This window comes from Macaca thibetana, chromosome 13 (assembly GCF_024542745.1).
Source record: "Macaca thibetana thibetana isolate TM-01 chromosome 13, ASM2454274v1, whole genome shotgun sequence".
In the NCBI taxonomy this organism is placed as follows: Eukaryota; Metazoa; Chordata; class Mammalia; order Primates; family Cercopithecidae; genus Macaca; species Macaca thibetana.
Genome location: NC_065590.1, coordinates 34,622,559 through 34,647,098, shown reverse-complemented (window position 1 = coordinate 34,647,098; position 24,540 = coordinate 34,622,559). Strand labels below are relative to the sequence as shown.

Below are 24,540 nucleotides of genomic sequence, written 5' to 3'. Positions count from 1 at the left end.
AAATAGTATAAGGCAGACTATATGAGACAGTCCCACCTTAAAGAATCACATATAAATTTTCTTTTAGTAAAAAATTATGGACCTTATTACATGGCCATTGACTTTATAAGAGCCAACACCCAAAACCTGCTTTCTGCTTGCATATACTCTGAATATAGTAGTCTTTCCCTTATCTGCCATTTCACTTTCCACGGTTTCAGTCATCTATGGTCAACCACTGGCTGAAAATATTATATTGCTACCCTTGCACTGTGGGGCCATTATTGGTGTAAAATAAGAGTCACTTGAACACAAGCACTGCCATACTAAAAATGCAGAACTGAGAACTGAGACGGCCACTAAATGACTAACGATTAACGGGCAGGTAGCATATAGAGCGTGAACACACTGGACAGAGGGATGATTCATTTGCCTAAGTGGGACAGCCAAGATTTCATCACACCACTCTGAATGGTGTAATTTAAAATATGTAAATTGTTGAATTCTGGAATTCACTTCATCTCATCACACAGGCGTTTTATCATCTGACATCAACACAAAAGGGTGAGTACAGTACAGTAAGATATTTTGAGAGAGAGACACCATATTTATATTACATAAGAGCATGTTGTTATAATTGTTCTATTTTATTATTATTGTTGTTAATATCTTATTGTACCTAATTTATAAACTAAACTTTAACATAGGGAGGCATGTATAGGAAAAAGCATAGTATATATAGTTATGTGTTGTATAATGATGTTTTAGTCAACAATCAATTGTATATATGATAGTGGTCCCATAATATTATAATGGAATTGGGTTGGGTACGGTGGCTCATGCCTGTAATCCCAGCACTTTGACAGGCCAAGGCAGGTGCGTCACTTGAGGACAGGAGTTTCAGACCAGCCTGGCCAACATGGTGAAACCCTGTCTCTAAAAAAAAAAAAATACAAAAATTAGCCGGGTGTGGTGGCACACACTTGTAATCCCAGCTACTTAGGAGGCTGAAGCAGAAGGATCACTTGAACTCGGGAGATAGAGGTTGCAGTGAGCCGAGATAGTGCCACCACACACCAGTCTGGGCAACAGAGCAAGACTGTCTGAAAAAAAAAAAAAGATGATAATGGAACTGAAAAATTCCTATTGCCTAGTGATGCTGTAGCCATTGAAAGGTCATAGTGTAACACATTACCTCTTCTGTTTAGATACAAATTCTTACCACTGACTGTGTTACAACTGCCTATGGTATATAGTACTATACACGCTGTACAGGTATGTAGCCTAGGTGTGTAGTAGGCTATATACCATTTAGGTTTGTATAAGTACACTCTATGATGTTCACACAACAATGAAATCGCCTTACAAACTTCTCAGAACACATTCATGTCACTAAGCAATGTACGACTGTATAAGGTTCAGTACTATCCACGGTTTCAGGCATCCACTGAGGCTCTTGGAATATATACTGCATAGATAAGGGGGACTACTGTATAAGTCCTCTGGTAAACATGGCATATTATATAACTATAATGAAAACCACATAAACATATTTAATATTTATCTAATAATTACAATATGTATTTATGTTCTGTCATCTGTAAAGCATTTCACATGCATTGTCTCATTTAATACTTACAACAACTCTCCACAGACATAAAGCTATCCACATGATTCCCCTTCTCATAATAAATCTTAATATCTTGGAACTAAATGGAAATTCAGACATCACCTAGACCACCTTTCTCATTTTATAAATGAGGAGCCCAAAGCCCAAACAAGGTTTAATGAATACCCAAGACCAAGACTATACTTAGCCATTGGCAAAATTGAGGTTATAATACAATGACCTCCAGCCCAGTACTCTTTCCAATGATGATGATGGCTGCTAACAATTACTGAGCATTTACAATAGCAATTATTCACTTAGTCATCACATGTCTATGAGATAGGTACAAATATAATTTCATTTTACAAATGAAAAAAAATAAGGTTTAGAGAAGTTGAGTATGCCCAAACTACTACATTGAAGATCCAGGTTTTAAAGGACAATCTATCTATTTCCATCACCTAAGATTTTAATTATTATGTATTATATTGCTGGCATATTAAGAATTGACTGTTGGTGGTAAATATGGCTTTATAATCCATCCAAGTTTGTGGTAGGATGTATGTACCAAAATTGCCATTCACTGACTCTCCAGTTGCATACTATGCTAAGAGAATATTCCTTAAGATTGCAACCACATCCTAGTTTTCCCTATTATTCACATCTCATGATATCTATCTCAAGCTACTTCCTACCTCAACTCCCTCCCATCTTCAGAGCAGACCAAACAGATCTAGAAACTGAAGTAATTGCTAATTGTATCATATTTACTCATTCAAAAAATATTTATTATTAATGTACCATATAGCAGGCACTATGCTAAGTCCGAAGGAGATAGGACTGAGTGGGGCGACAAGATCCTTGCCCTAACTAATCTACTGTTTACCTTTTTCTTAGACTCTATGAAATGAGTATATTTAAAATAAGCCCTCCTCTATTCTTGAACTGGTTTGAATAGATTTTTGCTCCTTGCTCTATTGTTTGAATGTTAGTATCCACTCTAAAATTCATGGTGAAATTTAATCTTCAATGCAACAGGATTAAGAGGTAAAGTTTTTAGGAGGTGATTAGGGTATAAGGGCTCAGTCATCATGAATGGGATTGGTGATCTTACAAAAGGAATGAAGGAAACTACCTAGGCCCTTTTTGCCCTTCTACCCTTTCTACCTTGTGAAATCACAGCATTTGAACCCTCCAGAGGATGCAGCAATAAGGCACCATCTTGGAATCAGTTTTCAGGCCCTCATCAGACACTAAACCTGACAATACCTTGATCTTAAACTTCCAGCCTCCAGAACTGTAGGAAATAAATTTCTATTATTTATAAATTACCTAGTCCCAAGCATTTTGTTACAGCAGGACAAATGGACTAAGACAGTTGCAAATAAACATACTCTAATTAAGACAGATTATTATTAGGGAATGAGCTGCCAAACAAAAGAGAAAGTAGAATGTTTGGAATTAGTTAGCAGGTAATGATAGGGAAAGGGGATTGAGACTTCCCTTCTGATACGTATATTTGTTTGCGTATTTCTGTTTGTATATTTGTCCCCTCCAAATCTCATGTTGAAACATGATTCTCAATGCTGAAGGTGAGGCCTAGTGGGAGGTGTTTGGGTCATGGGAGCAGAGCCCTTATAAATGGCTTGGTGCCCTCCCCACAGTAATGAGTTTATGTGAGAGCTGGCTGTTTAAAAGAGCAAGGCTCCTCCCCCACTTCTCTTGCTCATTCTCTTGCCATGTGACATGCCTGCCTGCTTCCCCTTCCCTATCCACCATGAGTAGAAGCTTACTGAGGCCCTCACCAAAAGGATCTGCTGGCACCATGCTTCTTGTACAGCTTGCAGAGCCATAAGCCAAATAAACCTCTTTTCTTTATAAATTAACCAGCCTCAGATTTTTTTTTTTGTTTATTTCAGATGGGGTCTTGCTCTGTCACCCAAACTGGAGTGTAGTGGCGCAATCTCAGCTCACGGCAACCTCCATCTCCCAGACTCAAGCAATCCACCCACCTCAGCCTCCCACGTAGCTGGGACCACAAGCATGTGCCACTACGCCCAGCCAATTTTTGTATTTTTGGTAGAAACAGGGTTTCGTCATGTTGGCCTGGCTGGTCTTAAACTCCTGAGCTCAAATGATCTGCCTGCCTCAGCCTCCCAAAGTGCTAAAATTACAGGCGTGAGCCACTGCACCTGGACTTCTCAGATACGTTTTTATAGTACAACTTCATTTCCCAGGATGGAAAGCCAACAGTCTGTGGAACATGGCAGCCAAGCTCATAATTAAGGTATTATATTAAGTCACTTATGACTATGTTCCCACTGAGGGAGAAGCTATGGAGGACTAGTGTCTGCTGCCATTTATCAATTTAAAAAAATTGAGGAATACAAGCCAAGTGATCACTTTTAACAACACTGGGTAACTTAGGATAAAAATGAGGCCAATTCTCATCCTTCCTAGAATGCCCATCTCAGGAATCTAAGGAAACACAGAACTATAATGAAGCTCTATTGCAATAATCCCCTTCCTTCTGCAGCTGGATAGCTGAGTAAGCTGAAAACCAAATAAGTTGATTTCAAGTTTCTGTTGCCTTCATAATCCCATCATATTTTCTTGATAAATGCAAGGATGGTAAAAGAAATCATGGAATCTCAGGAGAATGGCGTGAACCCGGGAGGCGGAGCTTACAGTGAGCCGAGATCTTGCCACCGCACTCCAGCCTGGGCGACAGAGCAAGACTCCGTCTCAAAAAAAAAAAAAAAAAAAAAAAAAGAAATCATGGAACCTCGATCCCTTATTCTTCTCCAAAATACTTTCCATTGCAACTCCATTCCCAGAGAAGAATAGCACTTTGCTCTGCTATGCTCTGTCCCTTACTGAATCTTGTCTTGTGACTAGGATCTACATACAACATGTGTTAAGGTTAAAAAGAAAAATAAAAGTAGAGAAGAAAGGAATTATATCCAGAAGGAAATGTAAGAGTTTTCTAGGTAAACTCAGCAAAAACAAGGAAAACTGTGTGGTTGTGCATTTTGCACTACTTCTTCAAGGACGATTAAACATAATTTTGATTGACAACTTAATTACTCTAGGACATCTCACTGGAGAAGCTTGATTGAATGTAGTAACTAGTAGTTACTTTCACAGTTTGCTGATGTAAAGGTCCCTTTGCATAATATAAACTTGAAAGGCTGCAAAAGAAAAATGCTGGTGTGGATCTGTCATATATGCTTGCCCTGTGTTTCTCACCGGGGTCCTCAGGACTCTCCACTATTCCCTTTTCCACACATTAGGAAGAGGTTGGTAATGGAATGCCTGAAGCCCTGTGAGGGAATCTCGGACCAAAGGTGAATAATTAAGTATATGGAACTGAAGAGGCAAGGATAGCTGGGCTCAAGTAGTGGAGAAAACAAAATGAAGTAGGTAGAGTTATGCCAATTGGTAGTTGTTGATGCCCGATACCTAGGGTTCAGTGAGATCTCTTTATAAAGATTCTTTAGTTCTGATGTCCCAGTGACAAAACCACAAGCAAGTCTATTAAGGACTGCCTGGTTAATATTCACGAAAACATCTCACACCTGAGTCAGCGCAGACTCAGCTATATCACAAACCTGTAGCCATTTACTTTTGTGAATATATACAAAGAGATGGAAACTTTCAAACTTTTCAGGAACTATTGGATACTGACTTTGAGATAAAATAAATTCTTCAGGGATGATGTGATCTTTCAATCAGAGTGAAGAGGTTAAGTAGTAAATGCTGTTCTGCCGCTAGTATATATCACAATAGACTCAGTGAGACCAAGAATTTACTCTGAAGCTGTTTCCCTAAATCCTGTGTTTAGGCAAAATCTCTATATTGGTTTCCTTACCTGTAGAGTGAGGGTTATTATGATAAGAATGGTGACATGGAAGGCTTTAGAAGCCCTTGTGCCCTTTCAAAAGAATTAAACCAAAGCATATTTAATTGATCATCAAGATCTGAGAGAATGTGATAAGATGCATTCTATCCCTCCTGTTCATGGATCCAGTTTATGCTGTGAAAAAGATTCAGGGGTCCTGGGAAATGATGGATTACATTACATTTAAAAAGATGCAATTGTTGCTGTATTTCTTTGCAAAGAAATGTGTTCTGGATTTGGTTTAATTATATTTTTAATGTACCAATCTTTTGAATAATTTAGGGAGCTATGCAGATAATTGAAAACTGAAAATGTTTAATATTGTAGACCATAAATCAGTGGAAATATGAATGAAAACACATAAAGGCATATAGATAAAGAAATGATAATTATAACAAATTATAATAAATAACATTTCCATGGCTGTTTCAAATGATTTTATATATATTATTTCATTTGACTTTATAACAGTAATGTGAGACAAATATAGCAGGAATTAGTATTTCTAGCTTACTGATGGGCTCCGAGAGGTTAAATGAATTGATTCATTCACTCTCGTGGCTTGAATTATCATACGAATATATGCTGAGGCTACCAAATCATCTCTACCATAGATTACTGCAATAGCCTTCTAACTAGTCTCTGAGGCTACTGCGAAATGCAAGTTCCTTCTGAAAATACAAATCTAATAGAGTCACCCTTCTATTTAAAATCCATGATTTCTCATCTTATCTCCAGCCTCCAACCATGGTATTTTGCATAGAGCAGTGCCCAAATTGTATCTGCTGACTGAATGAGCAGATTACTGAATTAATGTTGGTAACAAGTGGTTGAGCTGGAATATGAATCTAGAATTCCTCATTTTGAATATACAAAGAGAAAGCATAGGAAATTCCAAACCCAGACACAGACTGAACATCCTAGTGCATGAGAGATACAATAGCTTAAGTTAGATCTAGAAGCTAGTAGGCAATCAACACCTGCTGGTGTTTAAATCTCAGTTTCTCTGCCAGGATCCAGTGCTCTAACGTTTAAAACCAAATATAAAACATACAAACATACAGAGATCTAAGATGAAATCCATACAAAGCAGAAAAACACAGAGGTCATTATCAATTTTTAAAGAAAAAGTGATGACTTCATCACACCTAGTAAATTTTGTGACTTCCACCTTAGAGTTATTTGATTTGGTAGCCTATCAGCAAGAATTACCTAACAATAATACTCCTGTTACATAATGGCACCCTAAGCAGTAGTTACCATCTGTAGAAAAGAGCTGAACTGATTAATTGTAAAATAATCAAGCTGAGAATCAGAAAATCATCAGTTCTGGATCATAACTTCAAGGACAGCCATAGAAGTTTCACAGACAACTACCAAGAAGCAAAATCAATGTATTATACCAAATTAAACCTGTCACAAACTGTGACAAAGTTCCAAGTACTCTGCAAAAGACCTTCTGAGACATGCTGGATATGCTTAATATGAATTAGCAGATTTGCTAACTGCTGCTACTGATGATGATGATGATGACAAAAATAGGAGCAGCTAATAATTAGTGCATACTTACTGCTTTGCCACACAATGAAATATAGCCTTTCATGTATTGTCTCATTTAATCCAAACCCTCTCATCTTTATAATATTCAGTACTATTATTATTCCTACCTCATAAATGGAGTTGTAAGGGGTTAAATAATTTACATATGGTAACACTAAAAGTAAGTGGGAACCAGAATCCATTCTGTTGAAGTGACTCTAAAATCTATATTCTTAATGACTACATTATCCTAGCTGAGTATCTCAGGCTCTTGGTAGTGCGTATAACACCTCTATGCATTTGGGACCTAAGAAAATGGCAGACCTGACCTCATATTCAAAAACATTCAAGGTATATTTACATTTTATCTTGTCCACAGTTTGATTTCTTTTAGGACCTATACAGTTCTTCCAAGGACTCACAGACAAAAAGGGAAAATACCTCATGCACAAACCACTGGGTAGAAAGATATAAGTGTTAATTATCTTGTCATTTGGGACTGCTTTTATACGCCTCTGTATAGTTACTTGAATTTTATGTATCATTTCTTTAAGATTTTTTTATAGACCACTGAGCATCTAAAGAAAAAAAATGAGGGGGGTGGTATAGGGAAAAACATAGAATAGAGTTCTTTCTTTTAAAGTAAAATAAATGTCCATGAAAAGTTTCTTGACAGACAAATTACTGCCAATCAGGAATGAAACATTAAATTCTAAATCAATGAACCTTAGTGGCTCCACAATATATGAAGAAAAAAATTTTCAGTGCTGATATTATGGTTATTCGTGGACTGTCATGCCCTTGAAATGTTGGCTTCAATTTGATTTTAAGTCTGAAAGGTTATTACAAATACCAAATGGCTTTTCAGATAAGATATTGGCTCTCTGGAATCTCTTGTACATGGTTAACAAACTCTTGTGTTTCTACTTTTTCATTAAATGCTCTTTTAGTCTTAACTGAAAGCTGGCTCTGCATTAAGGATGCAGATTCTCCTTCAGCTCTCTCAAGAAGAAGCTGCTCATTCAAAATCAGGCCTTAAAATGGTCATTATTCTTACTCTTCAGTGCTTCTCCCAGTCCATCATCACTCCTACTGAAAGTGCATATATTTTAGCTTTATCATCCTTCATCCCTGTTTCTCTCTTATTTCTGTAAAAAATGCAGTCTTGTAGTTGGTCATTCCCCAAAATTCACCAGACTTTGTTATTTAACCAGTGGTATTGGTTGATTGCCTACACCAAAGCCCTTTCCTTCCTTTCTTTATAAGAGAATGAGCTTCTACTTTTTCCTCAAAGTTCAGAAAAGGATGACTTCATTCTCATCTCAAGATTCAATTTTGATTGTTTTAGCCAATCATTATGGTTTCAATCTCCTACTAAATAACTGATTAAGACAGAGGAATGTGAAACAATTTTGGCTAATTAGATGCAAGGAATGTGGCGGGCAACTTCTAGAAACGGTTCTGTTGCTATTGTATATTACCATGTCTAGATGAAAGGCATAGGAGTGTGCTTATTTCTGAATGGTAAGATTAGGGTAGTTTTTATTTTCTTCCTGTACTTTTTTTTCCCCCCACCATTTTCCACAATGAATAGATATTTCATAAAAAAAAAAAAAAAACCCTGAAAATCTTAAAAAGTATTCACTTGTTTCTGCTACTGATTATGATAAACTAATAGGCACAGCACCAATCTTTCCAGTGTAAAAACATCCTGGAAACCTAGAAAACTGTACAAGGAGTCTGAAAAAATGGTTTTAGATACTGGACAAGAGGTAATGCAGAATTATGATCCCACAAACATAATGATACTGAGAACAGGACAGCAAGCGAGGCAAGCTACCCTAGAGGCAGCTTCCAGGCTGTGCTACAAAGCAGGCAAAGGGAGAGAACTGAAACAGAACATGGTTGTCTTACTAAGTTGAAAAGTCAGAAACTAGAGCCCAGGAGTTCAAGGCAACAATTATTTACAGGACTGAATATCAGAAAGGAGGATGTTGCAAAAGAGAGCATCCAGGAAAATTACAGAAGGGTCCTTTCGGTATTTGGTGGAGTACTAATTTGTGTATGTACAGGAGGCAATTACCAAAGGCTGGAGAAAGAACCATTAGAAATGAAAAGGAAAAGAATTTGTGAAAGTCTTACAGGGATGACCATACTTTGTGTTTCCACCAGCCAGAGTTTAAAGACCTCTGAGCTATCCAAAGCATCAAGCAGAATTCTCCCAAGGGTACTGCTTTAGAATTGGTGACAAATTAGACCTAGACAAAAAGCTGCTATGGACCCGCTATATACTTGAGAAAGTATCGAATGAATCCAATTGCAAATAACTAAAATCTACGTCAGAACAAAATCTAATATTATTTAAAGAAATACAACAAAATACAGCATCCAACAATATGAAATGTAAAATTTCAGGAATCCAGTAAACAATGACCAGGATGCAAAGAAACAGGACAATATGACCTATAATCCGGTGAACAATATCAATAACCTGGAAAATATACACATGATGGAACTGGTAGAACAGGACTGTTACATAGCTATTACAAGAATGTTCCATGTGTTAACAAGGTAGAGGAACAGGAATATTATGAAGAAAGCAATAGAAGATATCAAAAAGAACCAAATGGAGTTCATATAAAAGTGAAAAAAAAAACTACCTCAAATGACAAATACACTGAAAACAGATAAGCAGCAGATTAGATATTGCAAAAGGAAAGTTCAAAGAACTCGAAGACATCAATAGAAAGCATTCAAAGAGAAGTGCATAAAGAAGAAAAGAAGATTAATAAGAAAATAAACAGAATATCAATAACTTACAGGACAATGTGAAGTGGTATGTAAAGGAAGTTTCAGACAAAAAGGAGAGATAGAAAAGATATTCAAAGAAATAATGGCAAAAGCCTTCTCAAATTTAATAAAAGGCATAAACTTGCATGTCCAAACTCAATGAATTCTAAACAGAATTAACCTAAAGAATCCCACAGAAAAGACACAGTCTAATGAAATTGCTGAGAACCAGTGATGAAAATCTCAAAAAAGTAGAGAAAATGAGACATAATTTGTACAAAGAAATGAAGATAACAAAAAACATCATCAGAAACTATATCAATCAAAAGAAAATAGAACTCTTTAAAATGTTGAAAGAAAAAAACAACCCTGTTAACCTAGAATTCATTATACAGTGAAAATATATTTCTGAATATTTTACCAGAAAAAAAAAGTTTAGAGAATTTAACATAAGTGGAATTGTCTATAATGTACATTGAAGGAAGCTCCTCAGTAGAATAAAAATGATATCAGATAGAAATCTGAATCTGCACAAAGATAAGAAGAATGCAGAATATAGTAAACACATGGGTAATTATGAAATATATATTAATCATATCTAGACATTTTATAAAACAAATGAGTGTTTAAAGCAAAGATGCAGTAATAATGTATTGTGGGGTTTATAGACTATGTAGAAGTAATATGTATAACAACAATAGTACAAAGGACAATAGATAGAAGAAGAACAATACTTTTGTAAGAGTCTTACATTAATGCAAAATGGCATAATATTATTTTAAGGTATTCTGTGTTAAAGATGTATATTGTAAATCCAGGAACAAAAACTAAAATATAAAATAAAGAGTTTGAGCTAATAAACTATAGATCACATAAAAAACACCAGTTAATCTAAAAAAAAAAAAAAGCAATGAAAGAAGAAAAACAAACAAAGTATGAAAAAGGAAATAGAAAATGAATAGCAAGATGATAGATTTAAGCCCAAGCATACTGAAAATTACATTCAGGAGGTAGAACAAGATGGCAGAATGTAAGATTACATCATTTGTCTGATCCCCCTTCCCCAACCCCACCCCTGCAGGAACACCAAATTTTAACAACTATCTGCAGACAGAAAAGCACTGGCACAAGAATCAAAAACCAGGTGAGTAATCACGCTACCTATATTTTTACATCATATCGCTAAAAAAGGCATTGAAGATGGGCAGAAAGACAATCTTGTATTGCTGACGCCACCCCTCCCCCAGCCCCTGGCAGTGGCTGAATGGCCTGGAGAGTTTGTGCTCTTGGGGAAGGGAGAGTGCAGCAACTGGGGGACTTTACATTGACCTCAGTCCTGCCCTGTCACAGTGGAGAAAAAGGTTGTGCTGGCTGGGCTCAGTCAGAACCCACACGTGGAGGGAACATTTGGACCAGACCTAGCCAAAGGAGAATCATCCATTCCCGAGGTCAGAACTTGAGTTCTCAGCAAGCCTCATCACCACAGGCCAAAGTGCTCTGGGGTCCTAAGCAAACTTGAAAGACAGTCTAGGACACAAGGAATGCAACTCTAAGGCAACTCTTAGTGTTGGGCTGGGCTCAGAGCCAGAGGATTAGGGTGGTATGTGACCTGGGCAGTAACCCAGCCAGGGCGGCTAAGAGAATGCTTGCGCCACCTCTCTGCCAATCCCACGCAGTACAGCTCATAGCTAGAAAATGAGTCCTTCCTTCCGCTTAAGAAGAACAGAATAGAAAGGACTCTGTCATGTGTCTTAGATACCAGCTCAGCCACAGTAGGATAGGGCACTAGGCAGAGTCATCAGGCCCCCATTTCAGGCCCTAGAACACAAACCAATAACAAGTAACAAGATTGAAACCATAATAAAAAGTACCCAGTAAGGACAAGCCCAGGACCCAATTCACTGCAGAATTCTATCAAACATCTAAAGAAGAACTAATAGTAATCCTCCTCAAACTGTTCTGAAAAGTAGAGGAGGAAGGAATACTTCCAAACTCATTCTACAAGGTCAGTATTACCCAGATACTAAAATCAAAGACACATCAAAAAAGAAAACTACATGCCAATATCTCTGATGAATATTGACATAAAAATTCTCAACAAAATACTAGCAAACTGAATTCAACAATACATTAAAAATATCATTCATCATGACCAAGTGGGATTTATCCCAGGGATGCAAGGATGGTTCAACATACACAAGTCAATCAATGTGATACAACATACGAAGGGAATTGGAGGACAAGAACCATATGATCATTCCAACTGATGCTGAAAAACATTTGATAAAATTCAACATCCCTTCCTGATAAAAACCCTAAAAAATCTGGGTGTTAACATTACCTCAACAAAATGAAAGCCATGTATGACAGATCCACAGCTAGTATCATACTGAATGGAGAAAAACCAAAAGCTTTTTCTCTAAGAAGTGAAACACAACTAGGATGCCTACTTTCACCATTGTTATTCAACATAGTATTGAAAGTCTTGTAGAGCAATTAAACAAGAAAAAGAAAAAAGGGTCATCCAACTCAAAAAGGAAGAGGTCAAATTATCCTTGTGTGCAGATGATATATTATATTTACAAAAACCTAAAGCCTCCACCAAAAAAATGATTAGAATTGATAAATTCAATAAAGTTGCAGGATACAAAATCAGTGTACAAAACTCAGTAGCAGTTCTATATGCCAACAGTGAACAATCTGAAGAAGAAATAAAAAAGTAACCCCCTTTGTAATAGCCACAAATAAAACTAAATACCTAGGAATTTACTTAGCCAAAGAAGTAAAAGATCTTACAAACTATAAAATACTGATGAAAGAAATTAAAGAGGACACATACAAAAAAATGCAAAGATATTGCATGGTCATGGATTGGAAGACTCAATATTGTTAAAATGCCCATATTACCCAAAGCAATCTACAGGGTCAATGCAATTCCTATCAAAGTACCAATGGCATTCTTTACAGAAATAGAAAAAACAATCAGAAAATTTATATGGAACCACAAAAGACCCAGAATGGCCAAAGATATCCTGAGCAAAAAGAACAGAACTGGAGGAATCATATTACCTAACTTCAAATCATATTACAGAGCTATAGTAATAAAAACAGCATGGTACTGGCATTGAAACAGACACACAGACCAATGGAACAGAATAGAGAACCCAGAAAAAAATCCACATACCTATAGTAAATTCCTTTTAGACAAAGATGTCAAGAACACACACTGGCTGGGCATGGTGTGTGGTAGCTCACACCTGTAATCCGAGCACTTTGGGAGGCCAAGGTGGGCGGATCATGAGGTCAGGAGATAGCATCCTGGCTAACACGGTGAAACCCTGTCTCTACTAAAAACACACAAAAAAATTGCCAGGTGTGGTGGCACGTGCCTGTAGTCCCAGCTACTCGGGAGGCTGAGGCAGGAGAATTGCTTGAACTCGAGAGGCAGAAGTTACAGTGAGCCGAGACTGCGCCACTGTACTCCAGCCTGGGTGACAGAGCAAGACTCTGTCTCAAAAAAGGAACACACACTGGGGAAAAGACAGTCTTTTCAATAAATTATGGTGGGAACACTAGAAATCCATATGCAAAATAATGAAACTAGACCCCTATCTCTTGCCATGTATAAAAAGCAAATCAAAATGAATTAAAGACTTAAATCTAAGATGTCAAACTATGAAAGTACTACAAGAAAACATTGGGGAAACTCTTCAGGATATCAGACTGGGCAGACATTTCTTTTTTTGAGATGCATTCTCACTGCAATGCCCAGGCTGGAGTGCAATGGAGCAATCTCAGCTCACTGCAACCTCTACCTCCCAGGTTCAAGCAATTCTCCTGCCTCAGCCTCTAGCTGGGATTACAGGCGTGCGCCACCATGGCCAGCTAATTTTTGTGTTTTCAGTAGAGACGGGGTTTCACCATATTGGCCTGACTGGTCTGGAACTCCTGACCTCAAGTGATCCATCCGCCTCGGCCTCCCAATGTGCTAGGATTACAGGCATGAGCCACCGTGCCCAGCCTGGGCAGACATTTCTTAATTAATACCTCATAAGCACAGGAAACCAAAGCAAAAAGGGACAAATGGGATCACATCAAGTTAAAAGGTTTATGCACAACAAAGGAAATAATCAACAAAGTGAAGAGACAACCCACAGAATAGTAGAAAATATTTGCATACCATCCGACAAGGAATTAATAACCCAAATATATAAGGAGATAAAACACTCTATAGGAAAAAACCCCTAATAATCCAATTTAAAAATGAGCAAAATAATTGAATAACCATTTCTCAAAAGAACACACACAAATGGCAAACTGGTGTACGAAAAGGTGCTCAACATAATTGACCATTAGACAAATGTAAATCAAAACTACAACGATATAGCACTTCACTCCAGTTAAAATGTATTTTATCCAAAAGACAGGCAATAACAAATGCTGGAAAGGATGTGGAGAAAAGGAAACTCTCATATACTGTTGTTGTGAATGTGAATTAGTGTAACCACTATGGAGACGGTGTGGTGGCTCACTCCTATAATCCCAATACTTTGGAAGGCCGAGGCGAGTGGATCACAAGAGGTCTGGAGTTCGAGACAAACCTGGGCAACATGGCAAAACCCCATCTCTACTAAAAATTACAGAAATTGTCCAGGCATAGTGGCATGCACCTGTAATTCCAGGTACTCAGGAGGCTGAAGCACTAGAATCGTTTAAGCCTGGGAGGCAAAGATTGCAGTAAGCCAAGTCACGCCACTGTATAGCCTGCGCCTCCAGAGTGATACCCTGTCTCCAAAAAAGAAAAAAATCCACTATGGAGAATAATTCGGAAGTTCCTGAAAAAAGTAAAAATACAGATATCATAAGATCCAGATCCAGCAATCCCACTGCTGGGTATTTATTCAAATGAAAGAAAATCAGTATATCAAAGAGATTTTATATCTCCACACTCATATTTCTTGCAGCACCATTCACAATAGCCAAGATTTGGAAGCAACCTAATTGTCCATCAACAGATATATGGAGAAAGAAACTGTGGTACTTACACACAATGGAGTACTACTCAGCCATAAAAAAAAAATACTGTCATTTGTAACAGTGATCCTGTCATTTTAATGAACTGGAGGTCATTATGATAAGTGTTAAACCAGGCACAGAAAGACAAACATTGCATGTTCTGACTTATATGTAGGATCTAAAAATCAAAACAATTAAACTCATGAAGATAGAGAGTTGAAGGATGGTTATCGGAGGCCAGGAAGCAGAGTGTTGAGAGGGGAAGTAGGGATGGTTAACGAGTACAAAATACTTAGAAAAATGAATAAGACCTAATATTAGCACAACAGGGTGGCAATAGTCAAAATAATCTAATTGTACATTTTAAAATAACTAAAAGAGTATAATTAGATTGTAACACAAATGATAAATGCTTAAGGAGACAGATATTCCATTTTTCACAATGTGATTATTACACATTGCATGCCTGTATCAAAATATTTCATGTACTCCATAAATATATATACCCACTATATACCTACAAAAATTAAAAAATTACATTCAATATAAGTCACCTAACAACCCAGTGAAAAATAAAAGATTCTCATATTGAATAAAAAAGCAGAACCTGGCCGGGCGCAGTGGCTCACGCCTGTAATCCCAGCACTTTGGGAGGCCGAGACGGGCGGATCACGAGGTCAAGAGATCAAGACCATCCTGGCTAACATGGTGAAACCCCGTCTCTACTCAAAATACAAAAAAATTATCCAGGCGTAGTGGCAAGCGCCTGTAGTCCCAGCTACAGGCTGAGGCAGGAGAATGGCGTGAATCTGGGAGGCGGAGCTTGCAGTTAGCGGACATCACACCACTGCACTCCAGCCTCTCAAAAAAAAAAAAAAGCAAAACTTGACTATAAGCTGTATACAACTTTATATTTTTTAAAAAAATTAAAAGATAAAGATAGAAAAGGATATACTTATGCAAACACAACAAGGTCATAAGAAAGTTGAGTGGGTCAATACCAGCATCACAAAAAGTATATTTTTTTCAAATAACACATATTACTAGGGATAAACAGGGTCATTTCATCATAATAATAATCAGTGCATCATAGGGAAATATCAGTTCTAAGTAGTATGCACCCAATAACAGAGCTTCAAAATGCATTAACCTGATAGAATGGAAACTGACAGGATTGATATTGATAAATATAACTGAAGATTTCAACTCTTCTCAGTAATTAATAAACCAACTACAAAGAAAGTCAGAATGAACATAGGAGATTTGAATAACACTGTCGATCAACTTTACCCACGTGATGTCTATAGGCTACTCCACACAGTAACAGCAGAAAACACATTCTTTCTAAGTGCAAATGGAACATTTGACTAGACCATATACTGGGTCATAAAACAAGTCTCAGCAAATTTAGAACAACTGAAATTATATAAAGTATGCTCTCTGATCAAAATGAAAGTAGACTAGAAACCTAAAACAGAAGTATTAATAGATCTAAAAATTTTCTAAATACTTGGGAAGTAACACATTTCTAAATAACCCATAGGTAAAACACAAAAGTAATTTGAAAATACTGAAATGAATAAAAATTAAAACATGACACATTAAAATTTGTATACTGTGGCTGAAATAATACTTAGACAATAATTTCTAATACTAAAATGCTCATATTAGAAAAGAAGAAAGTCTCAAATAAATTATCTAAGTTTCTACCCAAAAGAAACTAACAAAAGAAGAGCAAATAAACGAGAAGTAAGCAGAAGAAAACAGTGGAAATGAGACAGCTAGAAATTAGCTAGGCACCTGTTAAGATAGGCTCAAGCCTTCTTCATGTGGTCTTTCCACATGAGCTTGCTTAAGATTCTTCAAGCTTGGAAGCCTCAGCATAGCTAGACTTTTTACACAGCAGCCAAGATGGAGGCAGCACCATTCTTTACGGCCTTGACTCAGAGTCACAAAGGGCCACTTCTGCCATATTCTGTTGGTTACAGTCAACTCACAAGCTTTCCCAGATTCAAGGGGAGGGGAATTAGATGCCATTTCGTAATGAAGTAGTCTCAAGATTCTAGAAAAAAATGTGGTAAGGGAGATACTGTTGTAGACATCTTTGAACAATGTAATCTATATTATAGATCTGGGGTGACATATAGTATCATTTCCATTTACCCTGAAAACTACCTTTCACATTTGTGTAGTGCAAATCTGGTGACAAATTCAACTACTGTTTATCTGAAAATGTTTTTATTTTCCGTTTATTTTTGAAGGATATTTTCACAAGATACAGAGTTTTCATTGACAGGTTTTGTTTTGTTTTTCTTTCAGGACTTTACAGATATTCTACTACCTTCTGGTTTGCACTGTTTCTGGTAAGTTGGCTGTAGCTCTTATCACTGTTCTTCATTATGTAATACGCCTTTTCTTCTTTGGCTGCTTTAAAATTTTTCTCTTTGTTATAGTTTATTTAGCAATCTGATTACAATGTGCCTCAGTGTAGCTTTCTTTTTATTTATCTTGCTAAAGTTTTTTGAGCTATTTAAATTAGTGTGTTAATACTGTTTCTCAAACCTGAGAAACTCTGAACCCAGTTATGCACTATGTCCATCTTATCTCTTAAATTACTGACTATATTAAATTATTTTAGGCCCCTGTCTGAAATTTCCAACATATGTGCCATCAGTGGATCTATTTCTATTGTCTATCTTTTCTTCTGTTACGGGTAACATTTTCTTGCTTCTCTGCGTGTCAAATTTTAGCTTTTTGCTGTAAAACTGTGTATGCTATGTGCTTGAGAGTGTGGAATTGTCTTTTCTTCCTCATCCTTCAAAGGCCGTTGAGTTTTGTTGGAAGGCCTTTTTTTTTTTTTTTTTTTTTAATCGGCAGAGTCACTTTATCTTGCGAAATTGTTAGGGTCAAGAGTAGCTCTTGGGGTTAATATTCAAAATATGTCGAAAATTCACACTAAACAGCAAGAAAAATAACTCGATTAAAAAATAGGTAAAGGACCTGAATCAACATTTCTCAAAAGAAGATATGCATATGGCCAACAGGAATATGAAAAGATGCTCGGAATCACTAATTATCAGGGAAAGGCAAATTAAAATCATAATGACACATCAATTCATACCTAATAGAATAGCTACTATCAAAATGACAAGAAATAACAAGTGTTGAAAAGGATGTGAAAAAAAGGAAATCCTTGTGCATTATTGGTGGAAATGTAAACTAGTACAGCCATTAAGAAAAACAGTATGGGAATTCCTCAAATAGTTTTAAAGTATACAACTACCATATGATTCAACAATCCCACTACTGAGCATATATTCAGAGAAGATGAAATCAGTTTGCCAAAAAGATATCTGCATTCCTATGTTCATTGTAGCATTATCACAATAGCCAAGATATGGAATCAATCTAAGTGTACATCAGTGGAGGAATGTATGAAGAAAATGTAATATAAATAGACAATAAAATATGGAATATTACTCAAACTTTACAAAGATGGAAATCCTGTCATTTGTGACAACATGGATGAACCTGGAGGACCTAATGTTAAGTAAGAAAAGGCACAGAAAGACAAATAGTGCATAACCTCACCTATACATGGAATCTACAAAAGTTGAACTCATAGAAGTAGACAGCAGAATGGTGGCTGCCAATGAACTCACAGAAGTTGAGTCATATTGATCAAATAATATAAAATTTCAGTTAGGAGAAATAAGTGCAAGAGATCTATTATACAACATTGTGACATTAGTTCATAACAATGTACTGAAATCTTGAAAATTGCTAAGAAAGGAGACTTTGTTTTTTTCACCACCCAAAAAAGTATATGAAGTAATACATATATTAACTAGCTCAATTTAGCCATTCCACAATGTATATATATTTCAAAACAACAAATGTACATGATGAACATATACAATTAAGAAAAAAAAAAAGAGGAGCTCCTCCTCTAGAGCTTTGAGTAGCACTCTTAAGACATCATCTTCTGGGGTCTTACTGAATGCAAAAGATGTTTAGCTGGACTCCTTCATTCTGGTTGGTCAGAATTCCAATGTTTCTGTGTATGTTTCCAGTGACCTTTGGCACCCTTATTCATCTCACAGACTTCCAGTGGCTGTTCTCTGCCAAGCCTCACAGAGTTTCACTCTGCACATGACTACTAAATTTTTTACCAAAGACTCAAGGGCTCTCCAGTGCTGATTAATAGAACTACTTCTTTGAACAATTCCTGCTCTCTGGTACCTTGCTCCACCAATCCCAGCTGTCACACCAGCCCTATAAGCCAGTCTCTGGGATTTTGCTTTTGTCTTTTCTTTGTAAAAACACTGCTTTTTGTTTGGGCTTTACTTTCCTATGTTACTATTTAGACAGTGTCCCCAGACAGAAAAATGGGGAGAATGGCAAGATTACCTTATGTGTTTCCCTTTGTTTGAAGTATCACTGCCTTTTTATGTCTTCTGTCAAATGCATGAATAGGGTTGCTTCATGTAGTTCATTCAATTTTATAATTGTTTATGGCAAAAGGGTAACTTTAATACCTTTTACTCTGTGATGGCTATAACTGGAAGTCCTATTAATGCCTTTTTAAATTAAAAATAGCATTGCCAATAAAACCTTAATTTCCACATATCAAAAGTCAAGCAAAGGAAACAAGTAAGTAGTAAAATAAAAATGTGGGCCAAGGGTGTGAGCAGACTCATATAATTTCCCATTAGTTTAATTTTCTTAGAATAAAAAAAATTCCAAGAGTCATATCATTTCTTGTTCATTTTCATTTCTCACTGACAGCTCTTCATTCTTTCCTAACCAAAGCCTAATTTTGCATTCAACTTTGAGTAGATCATTTATGATGAGTCAACTATGCCAATAATGATGCTCCTATTTCACTTTGTCAGATACTCAATCTCCCAGCCTCCCATATAGCTGGAAGTGATCATATGGCAATGTTTTGTTCAATGAGACATATAGGAAAGTTTGTCAGGGATCTCCTTAAAAGGTTCTTATTTTCTTAATAAAAGGAATAGGTGAAGACTGGTCCCTTTCCTGTCTTGAATGTGGGTCTCTTCTGACTGTAATATAAATGAAAATGAAGAGTTCACACTCTAATTATACCAAAGGAGGAGAAACGAAAGACCTGGGTCCATAATGACATCATTAAGCAACTAAACCAATACAGCAACTGTCTGCCTTTGAGAAAAATAAAATTTATTTGTTCAAGCCACTCTAAGTTTTTTATTTCGTATAATAGAAAACATTTCTGATTAATTAATGCACACAGCATTTGTTCTTTAGACTAACAAGAGTTTGCATATAAGATGTAGCTAGTTTTTAAATAGAATATTAGAAGAAAGGTGTTAGAAGCTACATTCTTTTTTTTTTTTTTTTTTTTTTTTTTTGAGGCGGAGTCTCGCTCTGTCGCCCAGGCTGGAGTGCAGTGGCGCGATCTCGGCCCACTGCAAGCTCCGCCTCCCGGGTTCCCACCATTCTCCTGCCTCAGCCTCCCGAGTAGCTGGGACTACAGGCGCCGCCACCACGCCCGGCTAATTGTTTTTTGTATTTTTAGTGGAGACGGGGTTTCATTGTGTTAGCCAGGATGGTCTCGATCTCCTGACCTCGTGATCCGCCCGTCTCGGCCTCCCAAAGTGCTGGGATTACAGGCTTGAGCCACCGCGCCCGGCCAGAAGCTACATTCTTTTGAAGCCTTTGGACCAATTGGGTTTTCTTTAGTGTCTATTAAATGCACGCCTCCCTTATATCACCCTATAGATTGCAAACTTCCTTGTAGCTAGAGATCTTCTGTTTTAAATATGGATCTAAGCATTTCTGGGAGTTCAAATTAGCTTGCTGATAAATAGATGTTCTATAAGTTATCTCTGTTATCTAGGTATTCTTTGACTCCATTAGGAACAAGGACCCTAAACACCTAAAACATTTTTCCCCCCACAGAAATGAGTTTGCTGGTAAGACAAACAAGCACAGGGATGGTCATTGTCTTACGTTCACATTCTCTGACGTCCAAGTTGAACTGCTGTAATGCTCCCAAGGTGAGCTGCCGCACTTCAGCTTCCAGCAAAAGTTGCATCAAGGATGTAGCTAAATGCTTGCAAGCTGACATACACGCTGTCTGGGCCACCTTTCCCTGAAATACAAGAGTGTAAATCATAAAGTTAATGAATCTAACATAAATTAAATTTCAACAAAACTTAAAATCACTTCTTTTTCAATTAGGAATTTCCCTAAAGTTCTCCTCATCATAATACCCTTCCATTCAAATAATCCTGGAATTAACATCTGATGGCAATCATCTCATATAATAGCTCCATCACCATCAGTAGCTGTAACACAAAGGTGAAATTCACAAAGCCCAGTTATTTAATCAAGAATTACTTCTTTTCTAAATTGAAAGCAGACAAACAATATTTGAAATCTTAAGTAGAATTATTGAGGGGGCGGAGCAAGATGGCCGAATAGGAACAGCTCCAGTCTCCAACTCCCAGCGCGAGCGACACAGAAGACCGGTGATTTCTGCATTTTTAACTGAGGTACTGGGTTCATCTCACTGGGGAGTGCCAGACGATCGGTGCTGGTCAGCTGCTGCAGCCTGATCAGCGAGAGCTGAAGCAGGGCGAGGCATTGCCTCACCTGGGAAGCGCAAGGGGGAAGGGAATCCCTTTTCCTAGCCAGGGGAACGGAGACACACAACACCTGGAAAATCGGGTAACTCCCACCCCAATACTGCGCTTTAAGCAAACAGGCACACCAGGAGATCATATCCCACACCTGGCCGGGAGGGTCCCACACCCACGGAGCCTCCCTCATTGCTAGCACAGCAGTCTGTGATCTACCAGCAAGGCAGCAGCGAGGCTGGGGGAGGGGCGCCCGCCATTGCTGAGGCTTAAGTAGGTAAACAAAGCTCGAACTGGGTGGAGCTCACAGCAGCTCAAGGAAACCTGCCTGTCTCTGTAGACTCCACCTCTGGGGACAGGGCAATAACAAACACAGCCGAAACCTCTGCAGACACAAACGACTCTGCCTGACAGCTTTGAAGAGAGCAGTGGATCTCCCAACACGGAGGTTGAGATCTGAGAAGGGACAGACTCCCTGCTCAAGTGGGTCCCTGACCCCTGAGTAGCCTAACTGGGAGACATCCCCCACTAGGGGCAGTCTGACACCCCACACCTCACAGGGTGGAGTACACCCCTGAGAGGAAGCTTCCAAAGCAAGAATCAGACAGGTACACTCGCTGTTCAGAAATATTCTATCTTCTGCTGCCTCTGCTGCTGATACCCAGGCAAACAGGGTCTGGAGTGGACCTCAAGCAATCTCCAACAGACCTACAGCTGAGGGTCCTGACTGTTAGAAGGAAAACTATCAAACAGGAAGGACACCTACACCAAAACCCCATCAGTACATCACCATCATCAAAGACCAGAGGCAGATAAAACCACAAAGATGGGGAAAAAGCAGGGCAGAAAAGCTGGAAATTCAAAAAATAAGAGCGCATCTCCCCCGGCAAAGGAGCGCAGCTCATCGCCAGCAATGGATCAAAGATGGACGGAGAATGACTTTGACGAGATGAGAGAAGAAGGCTTCAGTCCATCAAATTTCTCAGAGCTAAAGGAGGAATTACGTACCCAGCGCAAAGAAACTAAAAATCTTGAAAAAAAAGTGGAAGAATTGATGGCTAGAGTAATTAATGCAGAGAAGGTCATAAACGAAATGAAAGAGATGAAAACCATGACACGAGAAATACGTGACAAATGCACAAACTTCAGTAACCGACTCGATCAACTGGAAGAAAGAGTATCTGCGATTGAGGATCAAATGAATGAAATGAAGCGAGAAGAGAAACCAAAAGAAAAAAGAAGAAAAAGAAATGAACAAAGCCTGCAAGAAGTATGGGATTATGTAAAAAGACCAAATCTACGTCTGATTGGGGTGCCTGAAAGTGAGGGGGAAAATGGAACCAAGTTGGAAAACACTCTTCAGGATATCATCCAGGAGAACTTCCCCAACCTAGTAGGGCAGGCCAACATTCAAATCCAGGAAATACAGAGAACGCCACAAAGATACTCCTCGAGAAGAGCAACTCCAAGACACATAATTGCCAGATTCACCAAAGTTGAAATGAAGGAAAAAATCTTAAGGGCAGCCAGAGAGAAAGGTCGGGTTACCCACAAAGGGAAGCCCATCAGACTAACAGCAGATCTCTCAGCAGAAACTCTCCAAGCCAGAAGAGAGTGGGGGCCAATATTCAACATTCTTAAAGAAAAGAATTTTAAACCCAGAATTTCATATCCAGCCAAACTAAGTTTCATAAGTGAAGGAGAAATAAAATCCTTTACAGATAAGCAAATGCTTAGAGATTTTGTCACCACTAGACCTGCCTTACAAGAGACCCTGAAGGAAGCACTAAACATGGAAAGGAACAACCGGTACCAGCCATTGCAAAAACATGCCAAAATGTAAAGACCATCGAGGCTAGGAAGAAACTGCATCAACTAACGAGCAAAATAACCAGTTAATATCATAATGGCAGGATCAAGTTCACACATAACAATCTTAACCTTAAATGTAAATGGACTAAATGCTCCAATTAAAAGACACTGACTGGCAAACTGGATAAAGAGTCAAGACCCATCAGTCTGCTGTATTCAGGAGACCCATCTCACACGCAGAGACATACATAGGCTCAAAATAAAGGGATGGAGGAAGATTTACCAAGCAAATGGAGAACAAAAAAAAGCGGGGGTTGCAATACTAGTCTCTGATAAAACAGACTTTAAACCATCAAAGATCAAAAGAGACAAAGAAGGCCATTACATAATGGTAAAGGGATCAATTCAACAGGAAGAGCTAACTATCCTAAATATATATGCACCCAATACAGGAGCACCCAGATTCATAAAGCAAGTCCTTAGAGACTTACAAAGAGACTTAGACTCCCATACAATAATAATGGGAGACTTCAACACTCCACTGTCAACATTAGACAGATCAACGAGACAGAAAGTTAACAAGGATATCCAGGAATTGAACTCATCTCTGCAGCAAGCAGACCTAATAGACATCTATAGAACTCTCCACCCCAAATCAACAGAATATACATTCTTCTCAGCACCACATCGTACTTACTCCAAAATCGACCACGTAATTGGAAGTAAAGCACTCCTCAGCAAATGTACAAGAACAGAAATTATAACAAACTGTCTCTCAGACCACAGTGCAATCAAACTAGAACTCAGGACTAAGAAACTCAATCAAAACAGCTCAACTACATGGAAACTGAACAACCTGCTCCTGAATGACTACTGGGTACACAGCGAAATGAAGGCAGAAATAAAGATGTTCTTTGAAACCAATGAGAACAAAGATACAACATACCAGAATCTCTGGGACACATTTAAAGCAGTGTGTAGAGGGAAATTTATAGCACTAAATGCCCACAAGAGAAAGCAGGAAAGATCTAAAATTGACACTCTAACATCAAAATTAAAAGAACTAGAGAAGCAAGAGCAAACACATTCGAAAGCTAGCAGAAGGCTAGAAATAACTAAGATCAGAGCAGAACTGAAGGAGATAGAGACACAAAAAACTCTCCAAAAAATCAATGAATCCAGGAGTTGGTTTTTTGAAAAGATCAACAAAATTGACAGACCACTAGCCAGACTAATAAAGAAGAAAAGAGAGAAGAATCAAATCGACG

The 24,540-nt window shown here is 37.9% G+C and overlaps 1 protein-coding gene across 3 annotated transcripts in view; it reads right to left on the bottom strand.

The window, feature by feature from the left end:
- The window catches only part of EXOC6B (exocyst complex component 6B), a 690,744-nt gene that overhangs the window by 210,007 nt on the left and 456,197 nt on the right, over positions 1-24,540 (bottom strand). For all 3 annotated transcript variants that reach the window (XM_050754407.1, XM_050754408.1, XM_050754410.1), the window contains one exon: positions 20,832-20,973. In XM_050754407.1, coding sequence (XP_050610364.1) covers positions 20,832-20,973 — 142 coding nt within the window. The remainder of the gene's footprint in view (positions 1-20,831; positions 20,974-24,540) is intronic.